This window comes from Phoca vitulina, unplaced genomic scaffold, assembly GCF_004348235.1.
Source record: "Phoca vitulina isolate PV1807 unplaced genomic scaffold, GSC_HSeal_1.0 scaffold50, whole genome shotgun sequence".
NCBI classification, from domain to species: Eukaryota; Metazoa; Chordata; class Mammalia; order Carnivora; family Phocidae; genus Phoca; species Phoca vitulina.
Window position 1 is genome coordinate 12,083,696 of NW_022589753.1, and position 18,665 is coordinate 12,102,360.

An 18,665-nucleotide genomic window follows, 5' to 3' on the forward strand; every position below is an offset into this window, starting at 1 on the left:
GTAAAAGCAATTCCTGAGATAAAATGCAAAAATTGCTCTGTTTGAGTGAAAGGGTCATGGATGTAACTTTTTTGTAAAATTATTCAACATCTCTTATCACAGTCCACAAAGCCTGCAAGTTCTGGCCCCTGTCAACCTGTCTGACCTCATCACCTTCCTCCTTCCTCCTCTCCACCCTCACTCGACTTAGCCACCTTGCCTTCCTTTCTGTTTTTCCAAGCTCCAAGCTTATTCCCACCTCAGTGTTTGTACTTGCCCTTCCCTCTGCCCGAATGCTCTTCTAGACCCCCGAATAACTGGGTCCGTCTGTACCTCCAGATTCCACTCAAATGTCACCTCCTCAGAGAGGACTTCCAACCTGTCTGAAATTGCCCACTCTTCACACCTGGTAACTCGACATTTAGGTTTGCCACTTTTTTTTTTTAAGATTTTATTTATTTATTTGACAGAGGGAGAGTGAGAGAGAGAGAGCAGGGGGGAGGGGTAAAGGGAAAAGTAGACTCCCCGCACTGAGCAGGGAGCCCAATGCAGGACTTGATCCCAGGACTCTGGGATCATGACTTGAGCCGAAGGCAGATGCTTAACCAACTGAACCACCCAGGACCCAGGTTTGCCAGGTTTAGCAAGTAAAATACAGGACCCCCAGTTCAATATGAACCTCAGAAAAACAATGCATGACTTTTTAATATAAATATTGCATGGGACATACTTCTAAAAGATCATACATCGTTTATCTGAAATTCGCTTTGACTCAGGTGTCCTGTATTTTATCTGGCAAGCTTAGCCTCAATATATCATTGTTTTCTTCATAGCATTTATCATTCTTTGCAATTGTCTTTGTTAATTCCTCTCCCCACCATCAGCTTAAGGACTCTATTAGAACAAGGACCTTATTTATCTTACTTACAGCTGTCCCCCCAGCACCGAGCACACAGTACCTGCTCAATAAGTATTTATTAAATGGTGAATGAAATTCCCTATATAAATAAAGTCCATTGAGAAAGGTGTAAGTTATTAAGGACACTGGTGGAAAAGATGTATTTTTACCATTGCAGCAATAGCACAAGTAATCTTGATCATACTAAGATCATACTAATCTGCTTTCCTAGACGAAGATTTTCCTCCAATCCCGGTGAGAACAACCCTGATGATTTAACAGTTTTCCATCTCTGAGAGCTAATCACGAAGGAGGCTGGCTGGCATACGCTTGTAGGTCTAGCATCTCTACCAGGTTCTGCAGGAAGCCCTGAAGTGTGCCAAGGTTATCATGTCTGTGGACACAGCTCTAGTGGTGCCGACTCCCCTCGCCCTTTGCAGCTGAAAGAAGAACCACACAGGTGAGGGTCACAGAAAGGTCGGTATGGCCTCCTTCTCCAGTCTCCATGGGTGATACCTGAAGGTTCCCTTGGGAATCTCTACCCACCCGCCCCCCCCGCCCCCCCACCAGCCCATCCCGTCCACACACTCCCAGGTTTGCTACAACTGCTAATGTGCACATGGTGAAAAATTCACACGGGACAAACATGAGGATTTGCTACAACTGCTAATGTGCACATGGTGAAAAATTCACACGGGACAAACATGAGAGGATTTGGTCTTTCGCTAATTAGGACATCACTGTAGGTAACATATTATGTTCTCTATGTCCTTATTTTTAATTGTGCTTTACTAGATGTTCTTTGAGAGGCATGTTGGTCTCCCACCATGATTCTGGCTTTGTCATTGTTAAAGTGTACTCAGTTGTCTTTTGTTGTATGTTTTGAAGCTATTAGGTAGATTAGGTTCATGCCATTTCTTCCCGAGGAAGTCTGTCTACCATCTGACGATGTGAAATATTCCTCTTTGGTCCTTTCAGACCTCTCCTCTTCCAATTCTGTTTGTCTGAATCAATATTGTTAGACCTGCTTTCTTTTGGTTAACAATTTCCTGGCATATCTTTTTAACCCCCCTGCTTTATTGAGATAGAATTGACATATCTTTTACCAGATCTTTACTGTCACTCTGCTTTGATCCTGTTGTATCATACTAGTTCAGAGCATGGGGGCGCCTGGGTGTGTCTGCCTTCGGCTCAGGTCATGATCCCAGGGTCCTGGGATCGAGCCCCGCATCGGGCTCCCTGCTTAGCGGGAAGCCTGCTTCTCCCTCTCCCTCTGACCCTCCCCCTGCTTGTGCTGTGCTGTCAAATAAATAAATACAATCTTAAAAAAAAAAAAAAAAGAGCATGACTACCCAGGTTAAGACCTTCACGCCATCTCTGTGACACCGGGCAAGTTACTTAAAATCGAGCTGTCTGATCTCTACAGGAGTGATGGTAATAGTAATTTGCCTCTCAGTGGGTCTGGGCAGATGACAGAGCCAGGAAAGATGAGGCCCATGGAAGAGCATCTGAAAAATAGTAACTGTCCAACGCTGTTAGCTCTTATCTCCATCTCGAGACGGGGAGGCAGTGTATTTTTCACGTCGTCCCATTGTCCCCAGTCCTGCATTTTCCTAGGTGGTACTGCTGTAGACCTGGACAGGCCTTTGGACACTTGCCTTGGCCCCTATGCTTTAGAGGGTGTGGCTCTGGTCCCGCTCCAGCTGCCCACAGGTGAGGGGTCCATATGCCCAATGGGCGTGCTCACCCAAAACCCTTATCACCTCCTTTCAGACCTTGTTCTGGTTTGCATAAGACCCTGGAATTCCTCACCAACGAGCCCCAAGCCCTCTTCCAGGGTCTGTAGAAATCCCTTGGCTGGGTCGCTCCTGAGAGCAGATACACAGCAGCTGTGAGCACCCCTACACTGGCAGTGTGACTTGGGGACAGATGTGTTTGCAGGGGGTTCGGACAGAGCTGCATATCCACGCACACACATTCAAAGCCTTGTGGTACAGGTTGAGGCTTGGGGTGAGGAGAGAAAGGGGGCAGGACAAGGACTGATTTCTTCCCATGCTGCTGTGTTCTGGCCTAGAACTCTGAGGAGCCTGAGAATGCAGTTTGACTTCCAGATATTGCAAAGGTTTTATTTGTCAAGGAAGGAGGATGGAATGTGTTTTCAAATACTTACTATTTTGACATATAACTTTTATTTATGTATTTAACGATTTATTTTGTGTTTTTTAAAAAGATTTTATTAATCTATTTGAGAGAGAGAGAGAGAGAGAGCAGGAGCAGGGGGAGGGGCAGAGGGAGAGGGAGAAGCAGACTTCCCGCTGAGCAGGGAGCCCGATGCGGGGCTCAATCCCAGGACCCTGAGATCATAACCTGAGCCAAAGGCAGACCATTAACCGACTGAGCCATGCAGGTGCCCATATTTATTTATTTTAGAGAGAGAGAGAGAGCACAAAAGGGAGGGGTAAAGGGAGAGGGAGAGAGAATCCCAAGCAGACTCTATGGCTGAGTGTGGAGCCCGATGTGGGGTTTGATCTCATGACCCGGAGATCACAACTTGAGCCGAAATCAAGAGTCGGACACTTGGGGCGCCTGGGTAGCTCAGTCGGTGGAGCATGTGACTTGATCTTGGGGTCATAGGTTGGAGCCCCATGGTGGATGTAGAGATTATTAAAGTGAATAAATAAATAAATACACTTAAAAAAATGGAGGTCTAATGCTATCTATTTCATACAGTTGCTGTGAAGTTTAAAGGGTTTCCTGTATGCAAAGTAAGGCGTCTGCAGTGTGGTAAACTATCAGTAAATGTTAGTTCTTTAAAAAGTGACATTAATAGCCTGCTTATTGCTGATGCCCAAAAAGGGGCAGAAAGTTAGCACAAATCCTTCTGTACAAAGGGGTCTTCATTCCAGCTTCTGTGATCTGTCCACTGTCCTCTCCTATGGAATGGTGCTTGGTTTTTGCTTGCTTCTCAGAAACCCATAGCACTCTGGACAAAAAAAATCAAGATGCCATTATTTAAACTCAAATTCACTCAAGCTAAGAAGTTTACGAGAACACATGGTGCTTCTTGAACATAAATCAAGATACATTCTTTAAACAAATCTAAATTAGGTCAGTGAAGAAGAAGCTATAGAAGCTTTATGCAAAGATGGGGAGTCTCTGGGAAAGATGAAAACTGACTTATATAAAAATTATCTGCAAAGGCTCAATCTTCAGTTGAGCACCAGATAAGGTTGGCTTGTGTCTGGAAACAGACATGTGTAAAAATAAGACTAAAGTCATTTCTGCCAGAATCCTTGGGGAGCCCTCACCCCTTCTTCTTTTGCGGCAGGTACGTCATTGCATTAATTAAGCTGGCCACTCCTAAGATGTGACACAAATGACTAACTCAAGGACAGTTTAGCAGGTTTCTTGAACTGGACCACAGGCATGTTACACAGCTTTGCAAAAAATCCAAGGGAACTACTCTGGCCCTTTGAAAAAGAAAATGTACTTTTGCCTAAAATGTGTTCTGGTCTGTGGGCAGGGAGGGTTACAGATGCAGCATCATGATGAAATTACCTTGCACAATGCTTAATAGCACTTTAAATAAATAACATGAAGTTGGTCCTTCCTCAACCTCAGCATGCCCTCCTTTCTAAAATGGGTAAGCAGAAGTGACCTTTTTTTTTTTTCTTTTTTTTTAGACAGGAAGGCCAAAGAAGGCTGACAGTATCTGCCACAGACAGACTCTTGGGTCCTACAACACCACACTAAAGAAGCCTTGTTAGACTCAGAGTCAATTTAGTTCAGGGTTTTTCAACCTCAGCACCAATTAGACCTTGAGGCTGGGTAACTCTGGTGGGGGCTGTTTAGCAGCATCCTACCCACCCCCCTCCTGCCATGACAACCCAAAATGTCTCCAGACATTGCCAAGTGTCCCAAGTGCCCCCTGGGGACAGGACGGAAAACTCCTGGTTGGCAGCAGGTTGAAAAACACTGCTCTAGATAAAACCCAGGCACTCCCTTTTGTTCTTCACTGGAAGCACCTGATATGTGGGACCACAGAGAGTCACCATTTTATTCCAATAAATTAATAAAGATGAAAAAGTATGAGTAAATTTCAGCAGGGGAGTATTTTAAGTACAATGGTGATTTACAATTTTAGGATATTTCAGAAAGAATGGATTCTGAATTCAGAGGCAGTAAAGCCAAGCCACGTCTTCCTAGGTTGGCACCCTTTGTGAACCTTAGAATTGCCTTCCGCTCAGTGTCCAAGTTGGCTACCTATGAGTCTTCCTTTGCAAACCTGCCCTCAACACCAGCAAGAGGAGACTGTTGTCTTCTTTTGGGAACTCACCCACTGGTAAAACTAATTAATGAGTTAAAGTGAGTTCAAGAGATAAATAAGAATCTTCTCGTGACTGGATTTTTTCCCCCCTTTCATTGGGAGGGAGGGGGAAGAAGGGAACCTTATTTAAATTATTAAAACCCACAATTAATATTCTCCCATTAGAAATTATTTTTAACTACTGAGGCCAAATTTTACTACCAATTGAGAGCTACAAGCTTGTAGCTGCCATAAGAACAAATGTACCCAAAACTATAGCTTGATATATATACATATACATATATATATAAATTACTATATTAAAAACAGCTTTACTTTTTAAAACTTTATTATTGATTTACCACCTGATTAAAGCATGGGATTTTAACAGTATTATACATAATATTTTTACATAGAAAACTTTACATAGCATTTCATATTATATAATTCGGCTTATTCTTTCAAAAATGTATACATCCATTGGGCAAGGAATGCTTTTCATTAAATTACCAATATTAAATGCACTTAATCATCGTGTATAGATTAAACAAAGGTAGCTATTAACTAACTTTTAGGCATTTTAAGGAGGTAAAACATACATTGTGCACATAAAGAAATATTTGATGCAAATATGAAGATAAAATTTTTAAAAAATTAGAACACTGAGAAAAACTACACCTGATGAGTGTCTTCTTTTGAGAGTAAGGATTTCCAGATAGATTCATTCTTTTAAATATTCAGCTTTGGTTTCTTTGTTTCTCCAACTGCAAAGCTGCTGATAGCAAAACTCCATGACTTCACATGAGTTTAAGCTATGTCTACTTTAACACAAATGTTAAAACAGAATTCAGAGAATGCAGTAGTAAGGATCTAGCTTCTGTCTCAACCAATATCCATTTGCATCGTAACAACAAACATTTGAACAGGACGGTCGTACTTGCCTCTATCAGCAGGTTCCTTCAATAACTATAAAGACTACGAAATGGAGAGCTGTAATCGCAAAAGAACAACAAAAAGGTCTAGCGTTTTTTTTTTTTTCCATTTTGTACAAAAGTCACCTGTCAGAGGAAAATGCTGTGTTTCCAGATATTATGATACAATTTCCATAATGTAGTTCTTTGGTTGTACATGAGGAGTAACAGGAAAAAGGTGTATTTGACTCTAAAGATGCATATTAGAAACAGATTTCCCATCCACCGTTTGTTGTTAAGATGCCAGAGCTGGTGATTTCCCTCAAGGACAGTGCAGAAAAACAAAATTGCTCAAAGTAGCAGTGTTGTAACAAAAACTTCTCTAGAGACCCAGCACATATAATCACACTTAAAGCATCCTGACAAAGAAATAAGGCCTTGGAAATGCTCCATCTTCTCTAACTTTGTTAGTGAATGGCGTCCTGGCCCGGGGCTGCAGTCACACACACTCTTCCCACTAGTTTTTGAGTGGCACAAGCCACGTTTACCATGAGATAGAATAGATTTATTCACAAAGTAAAATTTAGGCTGAATGGCTTATTAGTAGAGGTAAGGAATTCCTCTGTATGTCACGGGCCACCGGCAAGAAAAATTACCCCAAATGGTTTGACATCCCGGTTTTTAAAAGGTCCATGCCCGTACGATTCAAATGCCTCATTCAGAAAATCCAACCTTTTAAAAGACAAAGTTAAAAACAAAACAAAACAAAACAAAACGCAAAGCTGAATGTTTGGGCACGGAACAAAATGCACTCACACACTTCCCGCTCTGCAAGAGGTGGCAAGAATGAAAGAGGCAGCAGGAAGACACCGGCGGCGGGGTCACCGTTGAAGAAAACGGCACACGAGAACCTCAGAAGGAAAGGAAAAGTCTCCAGTCGGGGACGCAGCGGCACATTCCTGCGCGTGCCATCAGGACAAATGTGGATGGAGAGCACAGACTTGTTGAGGCTGTGGCCGACCACCGTCCCAGGGAAGGAGTCTCGGCTGCAGCATTAAAGACGGAATGCATTCCAGGACAAGGGAAATCACCATTAAAGACGGAATGCATTCCAGGACAAGTCAAAGGTGCTGACGTTTTCCATTCACAATAAAATACTCGCCCGTGGTCCCTTCCTCCTAAATTATATAGCTCCTCTTCTCTAATATGTATGTAAGTAACATAAAAACCTAAACCGGCTCTTTTTTTCTTTGGTAGAGAAATTAAAATACTTTGGGGGAAAGAAAAAAAAACAGAGTACTGCTGGCCCAAACCAAACATTCCTCAAAGCTGTTAAAAACAAACAAACAAATTTAAGAAATTGGTTTCTTAGGAAACAAAAGCACCAGAAATCCTTCTCTATAAAGAAAAAAATATCCGATTTTAGATAGGTTCCCAACTTGCTAACTTCTAAGGCACCAGAGTTGACACCAATGCAACCCAATTTCCAGGACTGAAGGGCACAGGCAGAAGTCTGAATGTGTTAATGACTCCGTGTAACACTGGTTTTACTGCTGAGGGCGGCTCTCGGGGAGCCCTGAGTGAGGGGGCGGAGTGAAGCGTGTGTTCGTGTTCTTTCTCACCGACTCAGAATAAATCAAGCTTCCAAACAGACTGCTTGCAGGAGTCAGGCCCGGTTTGTTGCAATCCTTTACATAAGCCGCTGCATCAGGATTCAGTTCTAATTGCAGTTAAGACTACGGCACCTTTATTAACACAATCAGGGCCCCCAGAATCCAACCCTTCCAAAGAATGCAGCTCTGAGGCTCGAGTTCATGGCAGCACCTGGGCACAGGCCATCTCCCGCCACGGTCACAGTTCAGCTGTGCTGGCCCCACCACAGCACAGGCCGACTCTGGATCAAGGACTCATGACGTGTGGCTGAGGAGTTGCGCAGTCGGCCCTTCTCCCGCACAGCCGCCATCCCTCTCTGGAGGGCCCTTGAATGGAGACTGTGCAAAGCAGGGACACTAAACTCACTATTCTGAGGTAAAAATAAAAGGTTTACTCAAATATAAATTAACTCTCTTAAATTACTTCATTTTTGTTACTACTTCATATATTAGATTTCAGAGGGTGTGAGATGGACAACGTATTCTGGAAATTTTCATACCCATCCACAAATACTTACTTTCCAAGGAAGGCTAACCGTCTTCATTACATTTTTTACTTTTTCCTACAGACTTTTTCTCCCCAGGTTACTAAAACAGGGAGAGCCAGGAAGCACTACCTTTTTTTATTTTTTAACCTTGCAAGCTCTTAATTCTAACTTAATTACTAAACTCTGCTTTCAATGAAATCTTCAATAGTAGCTTTTCATAAAGTACTTTAAAAACCACTCAGACATAAACAAAACAAAAACGCTTTTTCCCACTAACTTTCTCCAAACTAATCTAACTACAGCTGACTCACAACTGACAAAAACACTCAAAATTCTCCAACACACTCAAACGACAACAAAAAATCCAGCATATTTTAGGCGGCATTTAGCCGTTACAAGAAATTTTATTAACATACTCTCTAATAATCACGAACCTCTACAGCTGTGCTCAGTATTTGCCAGGAAAGCAACTTCCTCCGACAGAACGCATACAGCCAACCACGGGACTCTGCTGGGAAATGGCGCATGTGTGGCGACAGGCTTGACAGTTTAGTCAGGAAGACGGAATGACAGAGATGAAACAGACTCCCCACCTACTGTGTTAACTGGGTATGCAACACTTTAATGAAACAGCACAACGTCTCAGCCAGGGACTGTGGGACCCTCGTCGAGGCCAGCTTCCTCCAGGCCATTCTGAGCTCCCAGATGCCGACTCCCTGTTTCTATGATCTGACCCTCCACGAGATGTGCCAGGCAGAGGTGGCATGGTGAACGTTCTGCAGAGCTGCAGCAGGGGCCCACAGGGGCCGGGGCTACCATACTGGGGACAGTGTCCCTGGTACCTGTGATGGCTCTTCCGGAATCCATATCTTATAGACAACACCTATCCGCAGGAAGAACTTGCGCAGAACTGCTCGGAGCTCAGGAATCAGGTCAAACTGCATAATTTCACACAAGTAGGGGTAGTACATAGAAGCGTGTGCTTTAAACTTGAGGTGGGAGAGAAGGGGAGAGATCAAATTAGACAGGGAGCTACTTTTTCTGGCACTAGTTTCTCAAAAGAGTTCATCTCACCCTGGAACTTCTTGCAATATTGGTGCTTTTACTTGCTGTTTAAAAAGTTGGTAGGAAAAATTTGCAAATTAGAATGTCTTTTAGTTATGTTTAACTCCAAACACAAATTCTTTGGGGACAGCTTTGCTACCAAAGTCAACGTTCATTTTAGCAAAGCAGATTCCCCTTCTGAACCAGGGTTTCACTATCTGGACCCTCTCTTCCAACACAGCTGCCCTCAAAACCCCTGCAGCACTTTAACTACTACGTGCGTGGTTTCAACGTCAGCCTTTCTCAACTGGGGTTCTTTGAGAGAGAGAGAGAGAGAGCCCTAGTATGCTACGGCATCCTTGTCTGTAATGAATGAACTGTCCTCTAATGAATCTAGAATGGTGCTAGTTATGTAACCATCCTTGGAAGAAATGAGGAAATCGTTACTTTAAATTGAGTAAAAAGGAACCCAAACCTAGGTCCTAGTGGGGACATTAGAGTTTCCTGGTTTTACCTTTTCATCGTTTATTTTGAGGGTTTTTGTTAGAAGTAACAACAGAAGACTTGTCCAGGCCTCCCGATGGCTCTCAGAATTCACTGTGATGAAATAGGCAAGGGCCTCACTGCACACGCTAGACGAATCAAGAGAGGGGGAGACACGTCAAACACATTAACCTCTCACATTCTATTGCAGTGGAGAACTCTTTGTTCTTGCAACAAGTAAATAAGTACTATGCCATCTGGAGCAAATCACTAAGCCTCAGTTTCCTCGACTGTAAAACAGGGATAAATAATTGTACCAAACCCAGGGCGTTGCTGTGAAGTTTAAATGAAACCAGCGTGTTGAATGTTTGCTTAGCCCAGGGCCTGCTCACAGCTTTGGGCCCAGTCAGCGTTTGCACACAATGAACACAGAGCCGATCATCCAGAGTTGACTACACACTGCCTTTCTCTCTCTTCTCCTGTCACATAGGATTGCTACTTTTTCTTCTTTTAAAGTAATCTCCACCCTCAACGTGGGGCTGAAATGCAGGGACTGAAACTCACGACCCTGAAATGGAGAGCTGCATCCTCCACCAACTGAGCCACCCAGGTGCCCCTTAAGACATTTTCTTAAGTAGATTCCATACCAGTGGGATTACTGTGTCAAAAGAGAGAAACTGAACATTTTAAGGCTCCTGATTTTAATGCCACCTGCTTTCCGGAAAAATCCCCTCCCTGTACATCCCTACTAGCAGTGCAGGAGAGTGCATGTCTTATCACATGGCTGTCAACACTGCATGTTAATGGTTTTAAGTCTTGAAAGAGTGAAAAGAGCTTAGGCATAGCATCTTGCTCACAGGGAGCTGGGTGGCGAAGATCACTTTTCTGTCTGAGGCTCTCTCCATGCCATCCCACTGTCTCCCCATTGCTGCATTTCTGCATAATCCAAGTCAGGACACCCTGGTAATCCACATGATTCCAATACATTCCTCTTGGGAAGGAGAGAGGGTTGGAGGTTAGAGCCGACATCACCCTAAAGGGACTTCACTCCAGGCCTGCTGATTCTGAGCTCTCAGCACTTTTTACTGTCCGTGTTTCTGTGCCTTAAGAAACTTCTGAAAGAAATGAGGTCCTGCCCTATTCTGGGCATTAAGAAAAGTGAAATACAAGTGTCAGCAAATAGAAGGAAGAAGCAAAAAGGAAAGCAGCTTGTGAGGGTGTCAGCGTATAGGTATTTTTCTCTTATTCGTTTCAATTCAGAGTATTACTGTGATGCATTTTGTGTTTTATGGATAAGACATTTAATCAGAAACCAATCTTCTTACGTTAAAAGTCGCTGCTGTATTTCCTCCCAGGAATCTCTGCGGTTCTCGTCGACATACATCCGAAACAGGATCCTCAAACAACAGGCCAGGCTGCTGGTTTCTTGTTTTAGAAGATTAGGTTTAGATTTGCCTTTAAAACCTAGAGATTAGACAGTCATGTAAACAACGCACACTTCTAGGATAATGCTGAGAAATCATGCAGGAACCTAATCTAGTTACTTTAGGGAACACTGAAAGAAATATTTCACATTCTTTTTTTCAATTGAAGTATAATTGACATATAACATTAATCACATTTTCTTAAACAAAGCAGTACTAATCAGCCACAGAGATGTGTAAACCACTCTCACAAGCAAAACCTTATCACAGGCAAAGGCATAAAACATCTAGACATGGGGCGCCCGGGTGGCTCAGTCAGTTAAGTGTCTGCCTTCGGCTCAGGTCATAATCCCAGGGTCCTGGGATCGAGTTCCGCATCGGGCTCCCTGCTCAGTGCAGAGCCTGCTTCTCCCTCTCCCTCTGCCATTTCCTCTGCTTGTGCTCTCTGGCTCTATCTCTCTGTCAGATAAATAAATAAAATCTTAAAAAAAAAACAACAAACAAACATCTAGACATGTTAAAGTCATAAAGAAAAATGACATTATGAAATTGTGGATTAAAATAGCATTTGGGAAGAAAATTAATGGTTACCCAGCAATGGTAACAATACAAAAATTATATAAAGTATCACTTTTGTGCAAAGTTCACAAAATGAGACTCCCACTGTCACCTTGCATATATCACTTACCTCCAGGGTTTATGTATGTATTTTTGGAGGTGGTAAAGAGAGAGAACCCCTAAAAGCCTCAGCAAATGTATGAATGCTTTCTGTTTCTCCAAGACTACCACAATTTTTATATCACCATATTTAACTACACAATTTTATTTATTTAAAATATTTTATTATTTAACAGAGAGAGAGAGAGAGACAGCATGAGAGGGAACACAGCAGGGGCAGTGGGAGAGGGAGAAGCAGGCTTCCGCCTGAGCAGGGAGCCCGATGCAGGGCTGGGTCCCAGGACGCTGGGATCATGACCTGAGCCAAAGGCAGATGCTACCCAACTAAGCCACCCAGGCGCCCCAACTACACAATTGTAACGTAATGTAAAATGTCTCGGTTTGCTAGATCAGTTCAGGGCTCTATCTATCAATTCATTTTTCCATCAAATACTTCCTGAAAATCTCCCATGTGCCAGGCAATATTCCTGGTACTGGGATTGAATGTATCCAGCATGTCCTTCTTTTCCCCTCAAGCCTGAAAATATCTGGCGAGTTATTCCAGCTAAGTGTAAAATATCAGGAGTTTCCCAAAGGCTTTAATATTTTAGGATGGTGACCAGTGCGGCTGCCTGTCCTAGCTGCTGTGTAGCCTTACCTGCTCTCCACAGGACAGTCCGTTGCTCGTAATTGGAGTTGAAGGCCTTTGAGAATGAGTGGGACTCCTGCAAGCAGTCCAGCAGCTTGAACAGGTGCTGGGAAGACATGCACTTGTACATGCCCTGATCCTCCGTCTCTATGTGGATATCTGCATCCAGCGTGTCTTGCTAGAGAGGGGAGGGTGGGAGAGCTACGTGAGGATGGGCTGGTTCTGGACATCGAGGCAGTCCTCACTTGCCAGAAGTTATCCTCTGTCTGAGAATCACACACTTCATTCCTCAGCACTCTGAACATTTCTCCGTTAGACTCTGTTCACCGGCCAGGGGAAGAATTATGCCCAGCTCCTGCCTGACATCAGGCTTTGCGGGCCCATTTTTCTGTTTTGTCAGGACCGCCTTCGTTGCATGAACATGAGCATGTGCTTCTCCAGTTATTTCACTACAGGACTGCACTGTCCTCTCTTTATATTTTATAACGAAATTAGAAAATGAGAAAGTCAAACTGTATTGTATGTGATAGAAGGTGTGAGTCTCACAACATACTATGAAAGACAGAAACTGCCAAGTGAAGCCTGAGTGGCATCTTTAGCTTCACCAGGTGATTAATGAACATAGTAAGCTCAACAACTGTGTTTTCAAATGTGAAGGGAAAAAATATAAAAATAGGTATAAAATATATAGAAATTTTTATTGAACATGTTGCCTAAAATGGAAGACATACTTAGGGATTTTCTATTTGTTGAGCCTTCTAGGAATGGAACTATCCTTCTTATAAACCAGAGATCACAAAAAAAAGTAGAGTTTGCAATATTCCCCAAATTGATCTATAGATCCAGTGCAATCCTTATCAAAATCCCAGATTACTACTTTGCAGAAATTGACAAGTTGGTCCTAAAATTCATATGGAAGCACAAGTAACACAGAATAGTCAAAACAATGTTGATAAAAGCAGCACAAAGTTAGAAGACTCATACTTCCAATTTCATTCAAGACACTGTGGTACTGGCATAAAGATGGACATATAGGTCAGTGGAACAGAACTGAGAGCCCAGAAATAAATCCTTATATTTAGGGTCAAGTGATTTCCAACATGGGTGCCAGAACAATTCACTGGGGTAAAAACAGGCTCTACAATAAATGGTGCTGGGACAACTGGATATCCACGGGCAAAACAATAAAGGTAAATGAACTAAGCAAAATGAACACAAAATGAACTAAAAAATGGATCACAGACCTACACGTAAAAGCTAAAATTATGAAACTCCTAAAAATAGTAACTCAGACTTCATTAAAACTAAAAGCTTTTGTGCTTCACAGGCCACCATCAAGAAACTGGAAAGACAATACACAGAATAGAAGAAAATAGTTGTAAATCATGTATCTGATAAGGAACTAGTATCCAGAATATATAAAAACTCTTACGATTCAATGTTAGAAAGTTAAAATATCCAATTTAAAAATGAGCAAAGGATTTGAATTGACATCTCTCCAAAGATACACAAATGGCCAATAAATACAGAAGATGCTCAATGTCACTAGGGAAACAGAAACCAACACCACAGTGAGATACCACTTCTCACCCACTGGGATGACTGTGACAATTAAAAAAAAAAAGAAAAAAAGACAATAACAACTATTGATGAAGATGTGGAGAAACTAGAGACTTCATCCATTGCTGCTGGGAAGGTAAAATAGGCTAGCTGTTCTAGAAGACAGTCTGGCAATTCCTCAAAAAGGAAGGCACAGAGTTAACATATGACCCAGCAATTCCACTCCTATGTACGTGCTCAAGAGAATTAAAAACATGTCCACATAAAAACTTGTATACAAATGTTCACAGCAGTGTTATTCACCATAGCCAGACAATGGGAACAACCTAAATGTCTGTCAATGGATGACTGGATGAACAAAATAGTGGTAGAGCCTTACAATGGAATATTACTTTATATATGAACACACATCCACACATATGTAACAACATGGATGTTACATGCTACATATACAGGCTACAATGTGGATGAACTTGGAAAACATTATGCTAAGTGAAAGAAGCCAGACACAAAAGCTCACATATTATATGATTCTATTAAATATGAAATATCCAGATTAGGCAAATCCATAGAGACAGAAAGTAGATTAGTGGTTGTCAAGGGCTGGGCTGAAGAGGGAAGGGGGAGTGACTGCTAATTATGAGGGCATTCACTTTGGCAATGATAAAAATATTCTGGAATTAAACAGGGGTGATGTCTGCACAACTCTTGTGAATATACAAAAATCTGAACACTCATTCACAGGATCTGCTAGCCCCTGAAGCACTTACATTTACAACCTATGGTGTAATGTTACTGTCCAACTTTTGGATACTCAATCCTCCGTCTCCAAGAATAACATATTATATAAAAGGCTGTACGTACAAAGTAAACTTTAAAGGAAAAACTGGTATCTTTATCCATATAGTTTTCTGTTATTTATGGTTAAATTGTACACCAATTATGAGGGATAATCCCCCTGATTAATAACACTCTTTTTCCAAAGCACCCAAGGTGGGGCAGGCATGCCAACAGTAGGATGCTGGTAAATTGGCTTTCTGGGAAATTTAAAGAAAAGAAAAAAGAAAAAAAAGCCCTGATTTTTAGTGTTTGCTGATTTCCGTGGTATAAATATCACAGCCAATTTCTCAAGCCACCAATATGCCACGACTGGAGGAAGGGCTGGGGAGCTGCGTGACCCTTCAAGCTGGCTCCAGCACAGCACTGTATCTGAGCAACGTCCCCGCACACGAGGACGTCCTTCTTGGAGCTGGTCTTCTTACCTGGGCAGCAACCATGTGTTCTGCATCTTCCTTTTTGCTCGTTGCAGGGTAGAACACGATGTTGTCGATGGTCTGTATCAGTTCCAACTGGACCACACACTTGATGAGGAGGCTGGCAAACAGTTTCTGATCTATATTAGATGATAAAGATTAACCCTAATAATGATTCAGCCAGTGTTGAACTAAGTATTCCCAGAGCTCCTACTATGTTTCAGGCACGGTTCTTGATGCTGTGGCAGAAGAGTGAATAAGCTGGACAAAAACCCCATGGCAGAGACAGACAATAAACAGGATATTTAAGTCTAAGGTACAATATGTTAAATGACGATGACAAAGGTAAGAATAGGGATGAGGTAGAGATGGTGTCGGGGTGGGGCTGCAAGTTTAAACAAGCTGGTCAGGAAAGGGCTCTCTGCAAATGTGATACCTGAGCAAAGACCTGAGAGGAGGAGTCAGCTATGCAGGGACCCTATCTTCCAACAAGCTTCTCTGCCACCTGCAGGGACTCCTACAGACAGCTCTGGACTATGCCCTAAGCACTCCAGGCCCAGGTTCCTGCAGCAGCCAGACTCTCCAAAGTGGTTGGCTGTCAGTCTTGAGGGGATGGGGCTCTTTTCCGTTCTTAGTTCCCAATTGCTTTCTGTCTGCTCTGGAGGTGTATCTGCTTCTGTTTCCCTCAAGAATCTTCTCTGTTCAAATCATTGGTGTGATTTCTGCCTACTGACTAGACTCTGGCTAGTATCTCTTCCCTCCATCTTTGTCTTCTCACTCCCTGGGCGCAGGGGCGGCAGCCCGTGTTGGGCACTTCACTGGTGACTGATTTGACTATAATGAAAGTAGAGATTCCTTTTTCAACTTATTGTTATAGAATCCGAATGTTGAAATCATTAGACGAAGTGTTTAGTGATGGCAAACAAGGAGGATGGATCATCTTCAAGTTTTGGAAAGTGACTGTGAAATTTTGTGTGTGTGTGTGTGTGTGTGTGTGAATTTATATAAATTCTCCATGTAGAATCAGTTTTAATTAAAGAATATGGTGGAGTTGCAGCACATGTACATTTAATTTATGCCAATTTAGTGACGTCACCTTGGACCACAAATGACAAGGGAAGAAACAGTCCAAGTGGTGTGCGAATGTGCCTACTGCCCACTCACTGAGCTAATGCCCACAGGGCGGGCTGCTCTGGGCAAGTGGGAGCATGCTCCCAGGAGGAAGGGCAGGGGTCTCAAGTTCCAGGCCCCTCTCAGAGCACAAACCTCTTGCTGCACCAAGAGTGGCTCTATTTAAAGAACTGTACGTGTACACTCCCACACAAGCCAAACCTTTATCTGGAGCTGATGAGGCAGCAGACCTTGCTCACTGGCCCCTGCAGAGACCCTGGTTATGCTGCAGATACTGAGGAACGGCGTGTGAGTGTCCAACATGGTGCCTTTTTAATGGATTCCAAGGGTGGTTATGTTTTATGCCTTCAAAGATAGTTGGTGGCCACACGTGGCTGTGTCTAATACACTGCTTCAAAAGTTAATGGCAGTGTCGACACCAAAAGCCTGGCGTGTCTGAAGAAAAACAACAGGGCCACAGCTGGAAAGAGACCAGACCACAAAACCAGGAATGTTCCAGCCTCTCAGTCAGCTAAAAGTGTGTCTGAATCCCAACTCTACTGCACAGTGGCAAGTCACGTTATCCGTCTCGGTCCCAGTACACGCAAATGTAAACAGCACCTCCTCAAAGGGCTAGAGGGATGATTACACGAGATCACACACATGAAACACACAGTGCAGCGCCTGCCTCATAGTGACTGTTAAACCTGTTTTTTAAAGTGACAGTAAAACATGACCACAAGTAACACTGACAAACTGATAAAAGTAATCTGACACTCATGTCCAGAAAAGGGATCTCTAACACATGAAAAGCTCCTCCAAACCAGTAAAAAGACTAACAGCCAATATAAAATGAGGAACGATTTGAAGAGATGATGAAAAAATAGAAAGGTTCTTAAACACATGAAAAACTTCTCAGTTTCACTCATAATTAGAAAACTGCAAATTAAAACTACTCCAAAGATAGGAAGTATCACCTATGTGTTCCTGAGGATCATGTAAACAGGAATCTGTAATTATCTGTCAAAATGGCAAGTGCACTTCACCCAGCAGTCCTACTGCTAGGAATTTATTATATAAATAAACTCATGAATGACACACATTATTAGGTGATTCAATGTAGTACTGTTTGTAACAGAAAAAGATGGGGAATAATATAAACGTCCATTAGTAGGAACCCAATAAAGCAAATAATAGTACATCTATATCCTGGGATGACATATAATAAAAAGTATAAAAGAATGTGGAAGCTTTTTAGGTACTGATTTTGAATGGTCTCAAAAATACACTAAGTGAAAAAAGAATACACATAGTATTCTGTAATTTGTATAAAAAGGACAGGAGAATTCATGCGCGCACACGCACATGTGTTTATGGATATTATGCTCTTTCTTGCATATGGGTAACAGTTGGAAATGCACACAAGAAACTGGTGACACAGGCTGCCACAAAGAAGGGACTGGCAGACTGAGGCACGGGGTGGAAGAAAGGCTTATCATGTTCACCTTTTGTACCTTCTGAATATTTGAATACGTAAACATGTTACCTATTTTAAAATAAATAAATGAAAACAACTAAAAAAAGCGCCTTACTTGCATATGGTCTACCTTTCCAGCTGTCATCGGTTGGGTTAGAGAGTTGGCTCTGGCCTCTCTCAGAGGCGTTTTTATCTATGCTGCTTAGAGACTGGCGGTCCAGATCCACATCCTACAAGCAACCCAGAGAGAAATACAATGTTCACTTTCTTTATCCACAATTCAGTACCTGGGCGGATATGCACCTGTTTTGACACTGGGGGCCAACCTGAATTTAAGCGCTTTGCTTAGCTTGAAGTAAAATTATACTGCCTGCTTAATTAGGCTACATAGGAGAGATTACTAATGTCACGTATTTTCTCCCTCCCATTAAAGTTTCACATTTTCTTATTCCTACTTAGAAGGTATTTCTTTATATATTATGATTTAACAATGAATGTGACATGGGGCGCCTGGGTGGCTCAGCCAGTTGAGCATCGACTCTTGATCTCAGTTGATCTCAGGGTCATGAGTTCAAACCCCAACTCAGGGTCTGAACTCCAAGCCCAGCGTGGAGTGGAGCCTCCTTAAAAAAAAAACCAAACAACCAGAAAACATAAGTGTAGCAAATTAATGAGGACAAGCTCAAAAATTCTAGTGTGATAGCTAGCTTTTTAAAATGTTGACAGAAGGCAGTTAACAAACAAAAAAATGTTTAAATAAGGTGCTTCATTTTT

The 18,665-nt window shown here is 42.5% G+C and overlaps 1 protein-coding gene across 1 annotated transcript in view; it reads right to left on the minus strand.

Moving 5' to 3' along the window:
• Window positions 1-5,520: 5,520 nt before the first annotated feature.
• Window positions 5,521-18,665, minus strand: part of ARFGEF2 (ADP ribosylation factor guanine nucleotide exchange factor 2) — a 92,129-nt gene continuing 78,984 nt past the window's right edge. The window contains exons 34-39 of the mRNA XM_032387515.1: window positions 18,007-18,121; window positions 15,314-15,444; window positions 12,501-12,669; window positions 11,087-11,225; window positions 9,793-9,910; window positions 5,521-9,223 (exon numbers count right to left, since the gene is read on the minus strand). Coding sequence (XP_032243406.1) covers window positions 9,047-9,223; window positions 9,793-9,910; window positions 11,087-11,225; window positions 12,501-12,669; window positions 15,314-15,444; window positions 18,007-18,121 — 849 coding nt within the window. The 3' untranslated portion in view covers window positions 5,521-9,046. The remainder of the gene's footprint in view (window positions 9,224-9,792; window positions 9,911-11,086; window positions 11,226-12,500; window positions 12,670-15,313; window positions 15,445-18,006; window positions 18,122-18,665) is intronic.